The sequence below is a fragment of the Heptranchias perlo genome, chromosome 14 (assembly GCF_035084215.1).
Source record: "Heptranchias perlo isolate sHepPer1 chromosome 14, sHepPer1.hap1, whole genome shotgun sequence".
NCBI classification, from domain to species: Eukaryota; Metazoa; Chordata; class Chondrichthyes; order Hexanchiformes; family Hexanchidae; genus Heptranchias; species Heptranchias perlo.
The window spans coordinates 37,741,927-37,759,142 of NC_090338.1; the positions used below are offsets into that span (position 1 = coordinate 37,741,927).

Here is a 17,216-nt window from a genome sequence, read left to right on the forward strand (position 1 = left end):
ATGGTGGAAAGGCTTTGGGGAGTCAGGGGGTGAGTCACTCGCCGCAGAATACCCAGCCTCTGACCTGCTCTTGTAGCCACAGTATTTATGTGGCTGGTCCAGTTAAGTTTCTGGTCAATGGTGACTCCCAGGATGTTGATGGTGGGGGATTCGGCAATGGTAACGCCGTTGAATGACAAGGGAAGGTGGTTAGACTCTTTCTTGTTGGAGATGGTCATTGCCTGGCACTTGTCTGGCACGAATGTTACTTGCCACTTATCAGCCCAAGCTTGGATGTTGTCCAGGTCTTGCTGCATGCGGGCTTGGACGGCTTCATTATTTGAGGGGTTGCGAATGGAACTAAACACGTGTTCGCTGATGATTGCACACTGATGGAGGGAAGGTCATTGATGAAGCAGCTGAAGATGGTTGGGCCTGTGACACTGCCCTGAGAAACTCCTGCAGCAATGTCCTGGGGCTGAGATGATTGGCCTCCAACAACCACTACCATATTCCTTTGTGCTAGGTATGACTCCAACCACTGGAGAGTTTTCCCCGATTCCCACTGATTTCAATTTTACTAGGGCTCCTTGGTGCCACACTCGGTCAAATGCTGCCTTGATGTCAAGGGCAGTCAATCTCACCTCACCGCTGGAATTCAGCTCTTTTGTCCATGTTTGGACCAAGGCTGTAATGAAGTCTGGAGCAGAGTGGTCCTGGCGGAACCCAAACTGAGCATCGGTGAGCAGGTTATTGGTGAGTAAGTGCCGCTTGATAGCACTGTCGACGACACCTTCCATCACTTTGGTGATGAATGAGAGTAGACTGATGGGGCGGTAATTGGTCGGATTGGATTTGTCCTGCTTTTTGTGGACAGGACATACCTGGGCAATTTTCCACATTGTCGGGTAGATGCCAGTGTTGTAGCTGTACTGGAACAGCTTGGCTAGAGGTGCAGCTAGTTCTGGAGCACAAGTCTTCAGCACTACAGCCGGGATGTTATCGGGGCCCATAGCCTTTGCTGTATCCAGTGCACTCAGCCATTTCTTGATATCACGTTGAGTGAATCGAATTGGCTGAAGACTGGCTTCTGTGATAGTGGGGATATCAGGAGGAGGCCAAGATGGAGTACAGGCAGGATGCTGTTTAGGTAGTTGAAGAAAGACAAAACCACATCCATACACCCACTTTAGCAGCATCTATGAGTGTAGTGGAGCTATATCAAGTGAATAATGTTTGGTAAATGTATAGTCATTGCTTCAACAGTTAGGTTTTACCATAGCCACTTCAAGAATATCAACCAAATACAATGCACTTGACAAACCTAGGACTAGGTTAGTGACTAGGAACCATAAAGAAAGCATTTCATTATCTGTCACTCAAATGCAATTCATAGGAATTCCTGAATTTCTCATGGATTTAAATCATATCCAGCTTTAAAAAAGGAAAAAATGCTTTACAAAATATCTACTTATCCTTTTGGCATTCAAGGGGCAGGAAAGACGGACAAATACTTGTAACACATTAAAAGCTGAATGAGCTTCAGTCAAGAATCAAAAGGATCCCATAGAGGCTTAAATACTCACCATTTCAGTAGTAAGGAAAAAAACTATTTGATTGAATACTATTAAAAAAGTTTCATTGTAGGTTTCCGTAAAGCCAGGATCAACTCCTTTAAGTTTTCACTTAGTATGTTTCACTCTAAGAGCCCATATCTCTTGGGAAGCAGAATACGTCAAATGAGGACCTCAGAATAGCTATCAATATCTTCTGGGACAATAATTCCACCCCATATCCTTCACAGGGACACGGTGATCAGAAATATACAGAACTTCTTGTAACGAGCAGTTCTGGTAATCTGGAACTTGGGAGTGGAAGCACCTTTGCTTTGCAATCTTCATCACCAGACAGCTCCACCGTTCAAATATCCTACACCATTCTGCTCATTCCCACTGAATGTTCATCAATACCCTAAGAATATATCTTCAAGAGTTCAAGATTGTTCAGGAGGAAGTTATCCAAGTTCCATAGTCAAGTGGACTCCAAAAGGAAAAGATGTATCGCGTCCAGCATCTCTCCTGCAGCACTTTCCTGCCTCCAGCTCTAAAGCACCCTTTGCAGTCGGGTCTTCTGGACTTGAACTCATCCAAAATCTCTAATTCAGACACCCAGATTCTGAATCAGTATGCTGTGCTGCAGGCAACAACCTATGCCTAAATAGATGGGCCTGTTGCTAAATAAAAACAGAAAATGCTGGAAATATTTAGCAGGTCAGGCAGCATCTGTAGAGAGAGGAACAGAGTTAATGTTTCAGGTCGATGACCTTTCGTAAGTTCTGACAAAAGATCATCGACCTGAAACATTAACTGTTTCTCTCTCTCCCCAGATGCTGCCTGACCTGCTGAATATTTCCACCATTTTCTGTTTTTAATCTGTTTCCAGCATCCGCAGTATTTTGCTTCTGTTGCTAAATACATGTGTTTCAAATTGTGCCAATAGGGTTCATATTACAGTAATAACCTGTTTGATATTTGAGTAACTTTATTGCAAAAATATATTGTTTATTGCACTGTTTCAGTTTGTGAGATGAAAACAAGAAAAGGTCAGCCAGAGAAAATTGGCATTTCTGTAGCAAAAATAGAGTATAATAGCAAACATACTCTATGGGCTTTTGCAGTAAGATTTATGACAGCTTAATGTCTTGTCTTAAATTTACTCTCATCAGTGGGGAAGAAACCTCACTCAACCCATTAATTTCTTTCACAACAGTATTACAAAATTTTAATTCTGGGCTTGTACATTGTATGTTGAAGAAAAATGCTAATTTTATTCAGAAAAAATGATGGAAGGCTCACCTTTGCTGATGAGGAATTGTACTGTACACAAATGGCCAGCTCTTGCAGCTTTCATCAAGGGTGTCCTCCCTCCTTCAGATTCATGTTCCTAAAAAAGGAAGATTTTGGAACCTTGTGAAAGAGCTCAAGAACTAGAATTCTAATTTTAAACTATGTGCAATTTCAAAAGCTGAACTTCAAAATTCCACCCTGTTAAACAAATACTAGCACACTACTGGCAAAAGAGGCAGAGGTGACATGAGGAAACATTTACGCAGTGAGTTGTTACGATCTGGAATGCACGGCCTGAAAAGGGTGGTGGAAACAGATTCAATAGTAACTTTCAAAAGGGAATTGAATAAATACTTGAAGGGAAAAAATTTACAGGGCTATGGGGAAAGAGCAGGGGTGTGGGACTAATTTGACTGTTCTTTCAAAGAGCTGGCACAAGCACGATGGGCTGAATAGCCTCCTTCTGTGCTGTACCATACTATGAAGTTCCTATTAAACTTATAATTTAACTTGGCAGTGAAGAATCAATCTTTTAGATGAAGTATAACTAAATCTAGCGAATGAATATTTGCTAAGATGGTTTAAATTTATACATTCAATTACAGTCAACAAATGATCACATTTGCACATGCCTATTGCTGTAGTATGTTGTTACAGGATACAGTGATTCTTACCAAATCAGCTCCTGCTTGCAAAAGAACATCAGCAACATCAGTATGCCCATTTTCACAAGCATATGTTAAGGCTGTATCTCCTGTAGCTGTAGTGGCATGCACATTTGCTCCTACCAAAAAACAAAAATTCTTTAACATTTCAAATATAGCACACAGTGATGTGCTCAATTTAATGTTTTATATGTATTAAAAAAAATTGGAAAGGTTATCCACTGAACATATTTACCACTTCAGTTAGAAATTTAACATGTTTTTAAATGGCAAATTACCACAATGTATAATTAGAATTTAATTAAGTAGTACTTGGGTGAAACATTTATAAATGCAGGATGCAATTTCTATCTCAGATGCATGGCTTTGAGTGAATACTCAGTTCCACAAGTGAGATACCACATCTGACAGACCTTCATATCCTACACCCAAGGCTTTCCACTTGAAATTGATGCTTCTTCTCCCATTACCCTTCCCTGATAGAATGTTTTAATTAGAATAGAGGTTGGTTAGCACCAAAAATAACAAATGCATTCTTTCAACATGTTAAATGCACTGACTTTTTAAGTGACTGATTGGAAGAAGCTCAAAGGCAATCAAAGTAAAGATAATTTATTGCAAGGAATTCTTGTTTGCTTTTGATCCCAGCACTTGCAATCACCAAAATTAATGTCCATATCAAATTGTGTGTTTGGACTGAACATTGGTATTCCAGCAAGGTGAATATGAAGCTAAAATATTTGTTCCAACTCTTACTTTTTTGACAAAAGGAAAATAAAACACCAAAAGCCCAAAATAAGCACCAAAAAAATTCCAAGAAAAATCAAGCACCAAAAATTGGAAAGCCTGTTTACTAGTGATATAAATAGAGTATAATCAGGTGTATGCAAAAAAGTGTTTAATCATGCACTGCATTCCTTTGTGGACTGCTTCCATGGCAGCTGAAGGGACTGAAAGTACTAATTAATCCATTTATACCCATTTTAAGAAAAATCTTGTATTTTGAGATTGCTTGCATTTTGAAGATGAACTGAATTTTCTATTTTTGACACTGAAATTTGACTTAAGAACAAGTGATAGCAGCACTCCATAACATCAGGTTGCATTGTGCAGCTCACAAGTCTGATCCCCACTCAGTTCCTGATCGGAGCTAAGCTGTGTGGAGAGATAAAGATACGCACCACACAGCTTATGACATTACAAAGCTGTATATTGCACTGACTTATTTTTATACTTTTAAGCTGCTACACAATTCCTCTGGACTGCAAAGTGAAATAGTAAAACTTCATTTTGAATATCAGACACTGGGCAAATAACCATTATGGAACAAGAGACACACCTGCTGCAAGTAAATATTTGACCAATTCAAGATGACCTTCTTGAGCAGCCTCCATCAATGGTGTAGAGCAACCCAATTCAATGTCCGCTCCTGCCTTTATTAAAAAGTCCGCAACTTCCAAGAAGCCTCCGCAGCAAGCTAGAGTCAGTGCTGTCTCTTGAGTTTCTTCTGTCTGTGCATTTATATTGGCTCCTAAAAAATCCAGGTAGCAATTTTTAATTAGTAAAGCCCTTTGGAAGAGTTTGGTCAACAATTTTAGCTATCATCGGTATTGTAATAGTTTCTGTTTGGTGACTTTATTTTGGAGCGCTCAGTATTTTATACATTAACTTACACAGGTACTAAATACAAGTTTGCTGAGCTACAACCAAAGTTGTTGACATGGTCAAAGACATCCCACTGCATTGCTTCATCATTGGCATTAACCCATTTGAAGTACGACTGCAAGTGGTGACCATTTCAATACATGCTCCAGAGAATAACTGGATGGGGGAGTAAAAGATATGACAAATACAAAGCATTTTTGTCTATAACACATAGTGGTAATTTTTTATCATGCCACACATGGGAATAAAAGTCAGATGTTTCTTTCTCACCACAACAGTACATATATAGTTAAAAACCAGGTTCACGCACAGAAAATGATTCAGGTCGTTTTAAAACACAAGGGAACCAGAATAGACATCATTCCAGGTACTGAGGGCAAGGTCAAGCCATTTAATTCAAATATAAGCTTGACAGTTTTGTCTGAAGATACATTTGATTTGATTGGCAGCTCTTGAGTTTAAGAGGCACATGGCAAAATTTCCTCTGTTCCAGTTGTATTTAAAATAGTTTCAGCTTGTTTTGTTCAAATTGAGTTGTCTGTGTGACTGAAGCCATCCGGGATAAAAAGGCCAGAGATACTTCATGGATCGTCAGCCATAAATGGCAATGTCGGACCTTGTGGGCAGTTTATATTGTAGTTTAGCGCAGCAGGCATGATGGATTATTATTTTCTAACTTCTGACAGGGGTGGGGGAACAGAGAAGCCTGCAACTACTCTAAATCTACAGTTTGTCACTGCTTCTGTTCAAATCCATTTACAGTTTAATAAACCAATTTGGCAGTTTATAGCTAAAGCCAGTCTCATCAAGTGTTTATTCCACCACCTTCCAAAGTCAGCAAGATTACCTGAGAGCGCATAATATAAATCAGTAAGCTGAAATGCAGTAATGAGAGTTCTTTAAAAAAAATTTGATCCATGGATTTGCTGCAAGACACTCTCCAGGTCTTAGGGAGCAACGGCTTGCCTACACGAATAGCCTAAGTACAGAACTGAAGATATCGAGTAAAAACCCAAAACAAGGGGCACCGAAAGAAAGAATACCATACAATTACTTTCTTAAATAATCATTGTGCTTTTCAGTTTAGGATAGCATTACTGCACCCAACTACAGCAGGATATTATGAGCAAATCTACGTATCTGCAAATTGCATAAAACTTTAAACAGTTAGTCATAAGACAGACATGCATTTACTTTGTGTTTTATCATATATCTCAAACATTCCAAAGCTTTGCACATTAACAATGAGCCTTTTGAAGTGGAACAGCTGTTATGCAAGGTTTCACAATGTCCAGAGTGAGCAAATGACCTAAACTCATCAAAAACTTTGAAGATTTTAACATTTTAGACCTACTGTAACTAAGGTACAAATACTATTAATAATAGTTATAATAGCATTTGCAAAGATGCTCAAAGATTGCTAGTTACTGAACACAATTTTTTTTGCTCCAATATAGTGGAACCTCCAGCATCTTGCACCTGATTTTATACACATGATACAGCAATATCCTCAGCATGGGAATTAAGACAAGTATGGAGTCTTTCCTGGGCTATGTGGTTGATTTGTGTCAACAGGAGAATGGTATTAATGGGATGTGGAAAGAAAAGATTTCTCACTAAGCCTTTGTTCTGTGAAATACACACAACTAGAAAGGGAGATAATTGGGTGCTATTAATTGAGGTTCCACAAACAAAATGAATTTTAAGAAACTGGTTAACTGAAAAATAACAATACTTCACTATGTTACTTTAGCAGTTGAAAGCAATAAAAGGTAACACCACCGTAGCAGCATCAGTACCTGTCAACCATGAGATATGAAACTGAATATTTGCAAACCAGGGAATTATGTTTAGTTTCTCTGTGTCCCCAGTAATCTAAAAAAGACACCAGAAGCCTAATTTACTTAGCTACAGTACTAGGCTCAAACACTTCAAAAACAATGCTAAATCTAAGGCCAAAATAATTAAATAATCTTAATCATTTAAATCTAGATAGCTATATTCATGCAGAATATTCAGTAAATGGTCAATAGTTTCAATGATATGTCAATGAGTCCTTCTCCTATGTAAAATTAAATAAATGGGATACTTCATACCCTGAGCAAGCAGCAATGCTACCATTTCCTCGTGGCCTTCTCGTGAAGCTTCCATTAATGGTGTATATCCTTCATCATTTACTTCTTCTAGGTTTGCTCCTCTTTCTATGAGCAAAGCTGCTAGCTCCACATGACCGCCACAAGCAGCAAGAGTCAATGGAGACTCAAAAGAATCAGCTGGCATGTTTACTTGTGCACCGCTGTCCAAAAGGAGCCGAGCTACTTCGACATGACCGTCCTGTTCAATAAAGATAATTGTCAGTATCTTGATGTATTAAGTACATAGCACATTCCATTCTAATAAAACAAATCAAATGCAAATCCAGTTTTGAACCTTAACTGCCAAATAAAGCCAGCAATTTACTTTGTATAAAGGTTAATAAAAGTGAATGTAATTGAAACATTCACTCAGTGAAAAGACTGATTTTTTTTGTACAATCCAAACAACCTATTGTATACAGGAAAGAAAGTTCATACTTAACTCAAAAAATCCTTAAGTTTCTGCAAAGATATTCATGAACATGCAACCAAAAAAATGAAAAGTTACTGTGTAAAGGAAGTACTCTTAAAAATCAGATAAATTCCTCATTTGTTTTCAATCCTTTTCAGAAAGACTTGCAGGCATATTTTTTTCAGATTATTAGTTGATAGTCTGCATTGTGATTAAATGAGCTAAATACACTCCTATCTTGTTCAAGAAAGTTAGCATTGCATTTACTGCACTAATCAAAATGTAACAAATTGAAACCTAAAAGGACCTGGTGCAGCAATTTTGGGAGGGGGTGGGGAAGAGAAGATTCCCAAAAACACTTACCATACATGCCTCCATTAAAGCTGTATGCATCTCATCCGTTTTGTGCTCCTGATCAGCACCAGCTTCAAGAAGAAACCGCACCATTTCCAAATGCCCTATATGATATATAGGACAGTTAGGATTAATTAATAGAAATATATTCTAACATGCATTGGTTTTAAATACATTTACAATATAGAGGTTTTTTTTTAAAAAAGATATGAAGTTATTTGTTTAATTCTCAATGTTCCAGACTGAATAAGGTCAGCAAATTTTTCTTGCATAATTTTATGATATATAAAAAGTCGGGTGTTAGTTAAAACCAAAAAGGAAGCATGACCACATGATGCACTGTTCAACTATCATAAAACGTAACACTTTAAAAAGTATTGGAGGAGCTGCAAGCTAAATGTGCTGTTTTTTGTGCTGTGGTAGAAGCATATCCATAACGAGCAAATGATAGGAGGCTTCTATTTGAATGTCCTCTTGGTTTGCATTTGCTTAACGAAACCATTTTTTTTGGAGGAGGTTACGATCACTAATTTCTAACGACCTTGTTACGACCAAAGATAGTTCATCTAAATCCTCTCAATCAAGTCAACTTCTTCATTCCCTGCTGCCAGGGTAAAGGACATCACGGAGAGGATGCACAACATTCTGCTGGGGGGGGGGGGGGGGGGGGAAGGGGAACAGCCAGAAGTCATGGTCCATGTGGGTAACAATGACCTAGGAAAGAAAAGGGATGAGGTCCTGCAGTTAGAGATCCAGGAGCTAGGGAGGAAGTTAAAAAGCAGGACCTCAAACGAGTAATTGCTGGATTACTCCGAGTGCCACGCACTAGTGAGTACAGAAATAGGAAAAATAAGGCAGGTTAATGCATGGCTATAGACATGGTGCAAGAAGGAGGGCATCATATTCTTGGGGCATTGGGACCAGTTCTGGGGTAGGAGGTACCTGTTCTAGATGGACAGGTTGCACCTCAACAGAGCTGGGACCAATGTCCTTGCGGGGAGGTTCACTTGTGCTGTGGAGGAGGGTTTAAACTAATTTGGCAGGGGGGTGGGCACTAGGATGTAGCATTAGAAAGGAGAAACAAGGTGCACAAAGGATTGGGAGAGACAGACAGCACTAAAGAAATAGTATAGTATTAGGTGGGATCAGACTAAGAATATGAGAAGGTCTAAGATAGGTTTAGAGTGCACATGTCCACGAAGCGTGGTAAATAAGGTTGGTGAGGTGGGTCAAATGGAGCAAGTGTCAGTGGGGGAATGTTTAGGGAACAGTGATCATAGTATAATAAGATTTAGATTAGTTACGGAAAAGGACATGGATCAATCTAGAGTAAAAATATTTAATTGGAGGAGGGCCCATTTCAGAGGGTTGGGAACGGATCTGGCCCAGGTAAATTGGAATCAAAGATTGGCAGACAAAACTGTAATCTAACAATTGGCGACCTCTAAAGAGGAGATGGTTCAGGTACAGTCCCACGAGGGGAAAAGGTAGGGCAACCAAAGCCAGAGCTCCCTGGATGACGAAAGAGATAGAGAGTAAGATGAAGTAGAAAAGGGGGGCATATGACAGATGTCAGGTTGATAGTACAAGTGAAAACCAGGCTGAAGAAAGAGTACGAAGAAGTGAAAAAGGAAATAGGAGGGGCAAAGAGAGAGCATGAGAATAGACTGGTGCCTAACAAAAGGGAATCCAAAAGTCTTCCATAGGTATTTAAATAGTAAACGGGTAGTAAGAAGAGGGTTGGAGCCAATTAGGAGGGCATGGTTGAGATACTGAATGAGTACTTTGCATCTGTCTTTACCAAGGAAGAAGATGCTGCCTAAGTCACAGAAAAAAAGGTGGTAGTTGAGATACTAGATGGGCTAAAAATTGAGGGGTACTAGAAAGGCTGGCTGTACTTATAGCAGATAAGTCACCCGGTCCAGATGGGATGCATCCTAGGTTGCTGAGCTAAGGGTGGAAGTTGCAGAATTGCTGGCCGTAACATTCCAATCCTCCATAGATATGGGGACGGTGCCAGAGGACTGAAGAATTGCAAATTTTACACCCTTGTTCAAAAAAGGGTGTAAGGATAAATCCTGCAACTACAGGCCAATCAGTTTAATCTCGGTGGTGGGGAATCTTTTAGAAACGATAATCCGGGACAAAATTAAGAGTCACATAGGCCTTAGAGAGGGTGCAGAGAAGATTTACTAGAATGGTTCCAGGGATGAGGGACTACAGTTATGTGAATATACTGGAGAAGCTGGTGTTGTTCTCCTTAGACTAATAAAGGAAAGCCAGCACGGATTTGTTAAAGGCAAATCGTGTTTAACTAACTTGATTGAGTCTTTTGATGAACGAACAGAGAGGGTTGATGAAGGCAATGCGGTTGATGTGTATATGGACTTTCAAAAGGCGTTTGATAAAGTGCCACATAATAGGCTTGTCAGCAAAATTGAAGCCCATGGAATAAAAGGAGCAGTGGCAGCATGGATACGAAATTAGCTAAGTGACAGGAAACAGAGTAGTGGTGAATGGTTGTTTTTCGGACTGGAGGAAGGTATAAAGTGGTGTTCCCCAGGGGGTCAGTATTAGGACCACTGCTATTTTGATATATTAATGACTTGGACTTGGGTGTACAGGGCACAATTTCAAAATTTGCAGATGACAAAATTTGGAAGTTTAGTAAACAGTGAGGAGGATAGTAATAGGCTTCAAGAGGACAATGACAGGCTGTGGAATGGACAGATATGGCAGATGAAATTTAACGGAGAGAAGTGCAAAGTGATAAATTTTGGCAGGAAGAATGAGGAGAGGCAATATAAACTAAATGGTACAATTCTAAAGTGGGTGCAGGAACAAAGATCTGGGGGTATATGTGCACAATTCTTAGAAGGTGGCAGGACAGGTTGAGAAAGCAATTGAAAAAGCATACGGGATGCTAGGCTTTATAAATAGAGGCAGAGAACACAAAAGCTAGGAAGTTATGTTGAACCTTTATAAAACACTGGGGTTCGGGCACAGCTGGAGTGTTGTGTCCAATTCTGGGCACCGCACCTTAGGAAGGAAGCCTTAGAGAGGGTGCAGAAGAGAGTTACTAGAATGAAGTTCCTCATCCCTGGAACCAGTTACTGGAATTACAGAAGCTGGAGTTGTTCTCTTCAGAAGGTTGAGAGGAGATTTGATAGAAATGTTCAAAATCATGACGGGTTTAGATAAAGTAAATAAAGAGAAACTGTTCCCATTGGCGGAAGGGTCAAGAACCAGAGGGCACAGATTTACAGTGATTGGCAAAAGAACCAAAGGTGACATGAGGAAAAACTTTTTTAAAAAAACGCTGCGAGTAGTTATAATCTGGAATGCGCTGCCTGAAAGGGTGGTGGAAGCAGATTCAATAAAGGTTTCAAAAAGGAATTGGATAAATACTTGAACGGAAAAACTTTCAGGGCTAAGGGGAAAGAGCAGAGGAATGGGACTAACTGGATTGCTCTTACAAAGAGCTGGCACAGGCTCAATGGGACGAATGGTCTCCTTCTGTGCTGTAACCAATGATTCTATGATTCATTTAAACATCAACACTATCAATTACTTTGCTTCGCTTTAGCTACTTAGAGATAAAGACCTAAACTAAATCCAATATGGCTATCTAGTTTCAAATTGCACATTTTCTGACCCATCACATTCAGCTTGTGAAATGTTAACATTTACCATACCTTTGTAACATGCCAGTGTAAGTGCACTTTCCTTGAACTCATTTGAGTGAGTATTGATTCCAGCTCCATATTCTAAAAGCACCCGAGCAACTTCAACATGGCCAGCACTTGCTGCTTCCATCAGAGGTGTATGACCATTTTCATTATGATCCTCAATATTGGCCCCTGCTTTCAGAAGTACTTTTACAACATCAACAAACCCTCCAGCACAGGCGTAAGTGAGTGCTGTGTTTCCTGAAAAATAAAAAGTATCCCAACTCAAAGTTTGATCTCACTTTACACAGAAAGCAAAATTAGATAGCCAAGTATCTTCACTACTTACCTGTTGAAGACTGAGCATTTACATCGGCGTCATGGGCCAATAGTAGTTTCACTATGTCTACGTAGCCTCCACTGGCAGCTGCCATCAATGGAGTTATGTCTCCCTTGATACCGCGATCTTCAACATTAGCATGCACAGCGAGCAAAACCTGAAGAATAAAGGTGATAAATTAACAGGGCTCAAAAGGGTAAACTTACTATTCAACAGCACAAATTGAAGTTTCAATTTGGTACTGGACACTTAAACAAGGGGCATACCATCAATGGCTCCTGATCACTGACATGCCACAGGGGGAAGAACAGGCAAAGGCTACATTCAATCTCCTTCCCCAGAAGACATAGAAAATTAGTGAAATTATATCCCTAACCAATAAATTTAGTATAAGGACATATGGATTTATACTATATGTAGCAAGTATAATTTCCAGGCTTTGAGGAGCAATGGAATTCTCTCCTTATATAAAGACTTCCCATCCCTTTTTGTATATAGCATACCACAGCCAATCTTGCTATTTAGTGTGGGGAAAGGTTTCCTGCATGACTTAACACTTCTCACTCCGCCTTCCCATAGCCCCTCTGATTACAATGAACCCAACCCCTCCATTGTCTATACCTCAATCGGCCTACAAAATATTTGTTCTCAAATATCATCCCCAACCATATCTTCATTCTTGTTAAGTGCGCAGACATCCAGGGCCTGACAAAACCCAGCTCATCAAAGGGTAATCCATGCTGCTCATTCTGGCCACTCCTTTCCAACCTACACATTACATTATACCTCACACCTGAACCACAGTGGTGCTGCTGCAGTCAGTGTCAGGTTTTGTCTTGGCTTATCCTCATACTGTTCAGGTAATCTTTCCATGTTTAAACACCTTATTTTCTACCACCTTTTCCACCCCTCCTGCCACATCCTCATTTTCTACATCTCCACCCCACTGTCTTTCTTGCCAACACTTCCTTCCTTCTGTCCTTGCTTAGCCCCCCCCCAGTGAGCAACTTCTTGTCTTTGGTGATTTTAGCCTGTACTTTAACCCATCCTACTCAATCGACTACCCTCCTCTCCTACCTCAACCTGACCCTCCACATAAACTCTCCCATATCCTTGGTCAGTAAGTTCCTATTTCTGGATTAAAAGGGGATTCTTCTGTAATCACCCCTCAAAGTCATAGGAAAATCTTCAACATAATACTTCAATCGTAATCTTTCAATTGGCTATAGTTTGTGCTTGTTAAAAGCGATCACATCCATTAAAAACAAAAAGATGCAATGTTGCACCAAGACACTGGTTTGGGGTTTGAGGATTTGTCCAACAGATTGTCTGCTATCCCCACAGCTAATTTAAATAGAGTCAATAGTGTATGGTGTTCACAATGCCAAAGCTTGAGCTCAAGTCACAAGTCCATCTCCAGTCTCCATAAACCTAAATCAACAGCAATAATGAACACGAAATGTTCTGGGTAAAACCTTTACCTGTTCTACATATAATGGGAAAGTATAAAATATAGTATGATATCTTGATAATTCTTGCTCATGTACTCTGATAACGATTTCTCAAGTTAACTGCACTGGACACTGTTCAGGCTCCTCCTCTGTCTCTCCCTCTACCCAAAAGGTGATAAACAGATCAGTACAACACCAACCAACTTTGTTTTTACATTTAAGTTGCATATATTTCAGACTCAATTAAACTGACGAACTGATCATTGGAATTTCTTCAAGTTACTTAACACACTCGGACACCAATCTGAATCAGGAAAAGCAGCTGGTTCACGTTAATCCTCGATCATGTAACGGTTGATGAGCAAATCTTAAGAAATACTTACCTGAGGTCTTCACAATCAAGTTTAACCTAAAAATAAGACTTGAGCAACTGTATACTGTACATGCCCTCCAATAACTATAGACTTGACGCAGTCATTTTATCTCGATATAAACTGATATAATGGTCATCACAAGGTAGAGAAAAACAAAAACTGAATGAAAAACTAAGTGAAACATTGTGTTACGCCCACATGACCTCTACATAGTTACGTAGCCAAATAATTAATTTTTATATTACCACACAACTCAAAATACTAGGAAAAATAGGTAAATGGAAATCCTGAAACATCTGGAATACAGTATTGGAATTTGATGTATGTTTATTCATTATAAATCAAATGAGTTACTCAATACTTACTTGTGCAAGTTCATAATAGCCAGCTGAACATGCCAAGCAAAGGAGGCTTTCTCCCTCTTCCGTATGCTCATTTACACTTCGTCCTTCATCTAGCAGTTTTCGGACAGCATTTACATCTCCATCTGAGCACGCTTCTGCTAAGCTTCGACTAAACCCAAAAACAAATTTAAACAACTTACTTTACAGGACATAAGATTTTACAGAAACACCTATACTGTAGCCATTTATTTTTGAACTCCAGTTGTTGAACTGACAAAAACACAGCACTTGGCCAATCTGGCAAGCATGTCTTAAAAATCAAAAATGAAATACTTGAAACAAGATATATGATCTTAAAACACATTTAATATCAACATTCACTTTTGGTCAAAGCTGTTCATGAGTTGTATGCATTTTGAGCAGGTGTGCCATAAAATGCACATACCTTTTAGTTAATCAGTAGGACATTTAAACAGATGTTTTACCACTTTAAAACTTGTTAACTTTTTTTAAAATGACATTGAACGTAAATATTTGGCAAAAAGGAAAACACAAAATCAAGCAGACATACACAGAGGGATGAAAGAAGAGGAAATATTAGTCATGACACGGTGAACAGTAGTCTACAGCCTTGACTAAATTGAGGCAGTAGCCCCATCCTTTGCAAAGACAAATAGCACAGCAGCAACAATCCTATAAAGACCAGCTGCTGCCTGGATCCAATCCTGGATCAGGTAATTGAAACATTAATTCTCATTGGGTACTAACATAGTAATTTACAACAACAGAATTGATGGGAGGGCCATAAACTGATGTTCACTCCAACTGGCAGCGGAAGGTGCAGAACCATTTCCGAGACCTCAAATGTCTCAGCTCTCCTCTTGTGGATTCCTGGGGCACCCAGGTTAAATCATAACAGCTCACCTTACCAATCTTCATGTGCAGTACTCCAGGAACACAACTATGTGGAAAATCTTAGCCAGATTCAGCTGAATATAAATTATTCTCTAACTGGGCTATTTTTCAGTGTCTGATTCTAAACAACATTGCCTGGCATAACACCAGTATATGCAGTGCATATAGAAATTAGTCAGAGTTATGAGCAGGGTGATTGTTTCAGTGACTAAGTAAAATTCTGTTTTTATTATGTGGGATTCCAGAACTTTAACTGTCTTTGGGGGGCTCCATTTCTGAATTCTGTCAGTTTACAATTATGGCCTTTGGTTTACAGTGAATTAAATTCTGTTAGAGAGATTCTGGGATTGCATACCATGACTCTATCCATATTCCCCATGAAAATCATAAATCACCACCCTTGATCGTAAGTCAGGAGGGAAAGGGAGAAAGCTACATTAAATGGCATTCTGGCTTGTCCCACAAAATCTGACAGTATCTGCACATGGTCAAGAGTGCGTCCAATCTTCTGTGCAACTCCATTAGAGACATGCAAGCATCTGTACTCCTACTGGTTTTATGGTTTTTTTTTAAAAAGGGGGCATTTACGCTCCAACAACCAGGCACAAAGTCAAATGCATCACCCCACCCCCACCCCAGTTTTCCACTTTATAAGTCCTTCTAAATCACACACCTCCACTTTCAAGATGGGCCTGTGCCCACACTGTTGCCACTCTATTCTTGTTCTGTGTACCTAACAATGAATATACTGGTCAGAAAGCACCCCTTCCAGTTTTGAAACCAGATTATGACTATAACTGGCTGAACATTAGCTACTGAAATCTGTAAAAGCGAGAAGTGCCACTGTTTGAAAGTTAGTTTCTAAAGAGGAAAAAAAGTATGGAAACAATGGATTAAGTAGGGGTAAAGTCAAATTTAAGTTTTAAAAATAAACAGGACAGATAATGGACGAGAACAGAGAAAAAGGAAGAGGACAGTGAAAAAGAGCAAGTACATTTAACACATTTAAATTTACACTTTATAAAATTATATGAATTTTGTAGCACAAGATTAACACTACAGTAATAAACCACTCCTGACATTTGAGCATTTACAGTGGAATAGTGTACACTTCAGCATTACTGTGCCTGAGCTGAAAACTTACTTAGCCAATTAGCTTAGGAAGATTATTTTTTTTCCTGGATCTGCGAGCAGTCTGAGGGTTAATACACAAGTGTATTTGAATAGTTCATATGTATACATCTATTGAGAATCATGTACTTAATTGATCAAACATTTTGTCACATTAGTTGTTCTTATACTTTCAAGCCATGCAATGGCTACTCTACTAAGTAGAATACAACATACGTGAAGGCCACTGATTTTCTGTGAAAACCACCAATGGGTGAAATCATTTGTATATCATAAAAAATCCAGTTAACCCATGTAGTAAAAACAGAATTTAACTCATTTAGTTACCATAACTTAATGAAAGGAATTAGACAATACAACCCTAATAAGAAAAAAATTAAAAATCCCGCATAATAAAAATAAAGTTTTATAATACTGTGGCCCTGTGCCTTACTCATTAATGTTTGTTGAATAATGATTCTTTCCACCTCCACCTGTCCCCCACAAAATACATAAATAAAAAGAAACACATACTTGTCTGCTTGTCCTGCATTTAGAGTATTCTCTGCTCTCATTCGGGTCAAGGCAGCAGCAGCTTCATCCAATGCACAGCTAACAGAAGAAGTCAGTCTTCGGAGTACCTCAGGATCTGCGAAGGCTTTACCATCAGCAGTGGATAATTTACCAATTCCTTTTGTTTTGGTTCATCAGTTAGTAGGAGTGTTGCAGGCGAAAATGCAAAGACACAAACACAACGGCCATACATTAAATGCAGTCCATGCACAAATAAGGTTAGTCTACAAAAAGTTAAACGCTCCATAGCAAGTTTCATTATAAACATGCAACTTACAAAAAAAAATACAACCAAAATATATATTTCTGATTAAGGGATTGAAATTTACATTTTGCTGGATGCTTTTGAAGCAGGTTTCCTTTAGGAAGCAGCCTTGTCCAATTA

The 17,216-nt window shown here is 39.1% G+C and overlaps 1 protein-coding gene across 10 annotated transcripts in view; it reads right to left on the bottom strand.

Annotated features, from left to right (window-relative positions):
* The window catches only part of ankhd1 (ankyrin repeat and KH domain containing 1), a 160,156-nt gene that overhangs the window by 77,819 nt on the left and 65,121 nt on the right, over positions 1-17,216 (bottom strand). For all 10 annotated transcript variants that reach the window (XM_067996302.1, XM_067996301.1, XM_067996300.1 and 7 more), the window contains 9 exons: positions 16,793-16,949; positions 14,255-14,402; positions 12,074-12,221; positions 11,752-11,985; positions 8,066-8,160; positions 7,252-7,489; positions 4,830-5,021; positions 3,500-3,609; positions 2,835-2,922 (listed from right to left, as the gene is read on the bottom strand). In XM_067996302.1, the coding sequence (XP_067852403.1) occupies positions 2,835-2,922; positions 3,500-3,609; positions 4,830-5,021; positions 7,252-7,489; positions 8,066-8,160; positions 11,752-11,985; positions 12,074-12,221; positions 14,255-14,402; positions 16,793-16,949 (1,410 nt within the window). The remainder of the gene's footprint in view (positions 1-2,834; positions 2,923-3,499; positions 3,610-4,829; positions 5,022-7,251; positions 7,490-8,065; positions 8,161-11,751; positions 11,986-12,073; positions 12,222-14,254; positions 14,403-16,792; positions 16,950-17,216) is intronic.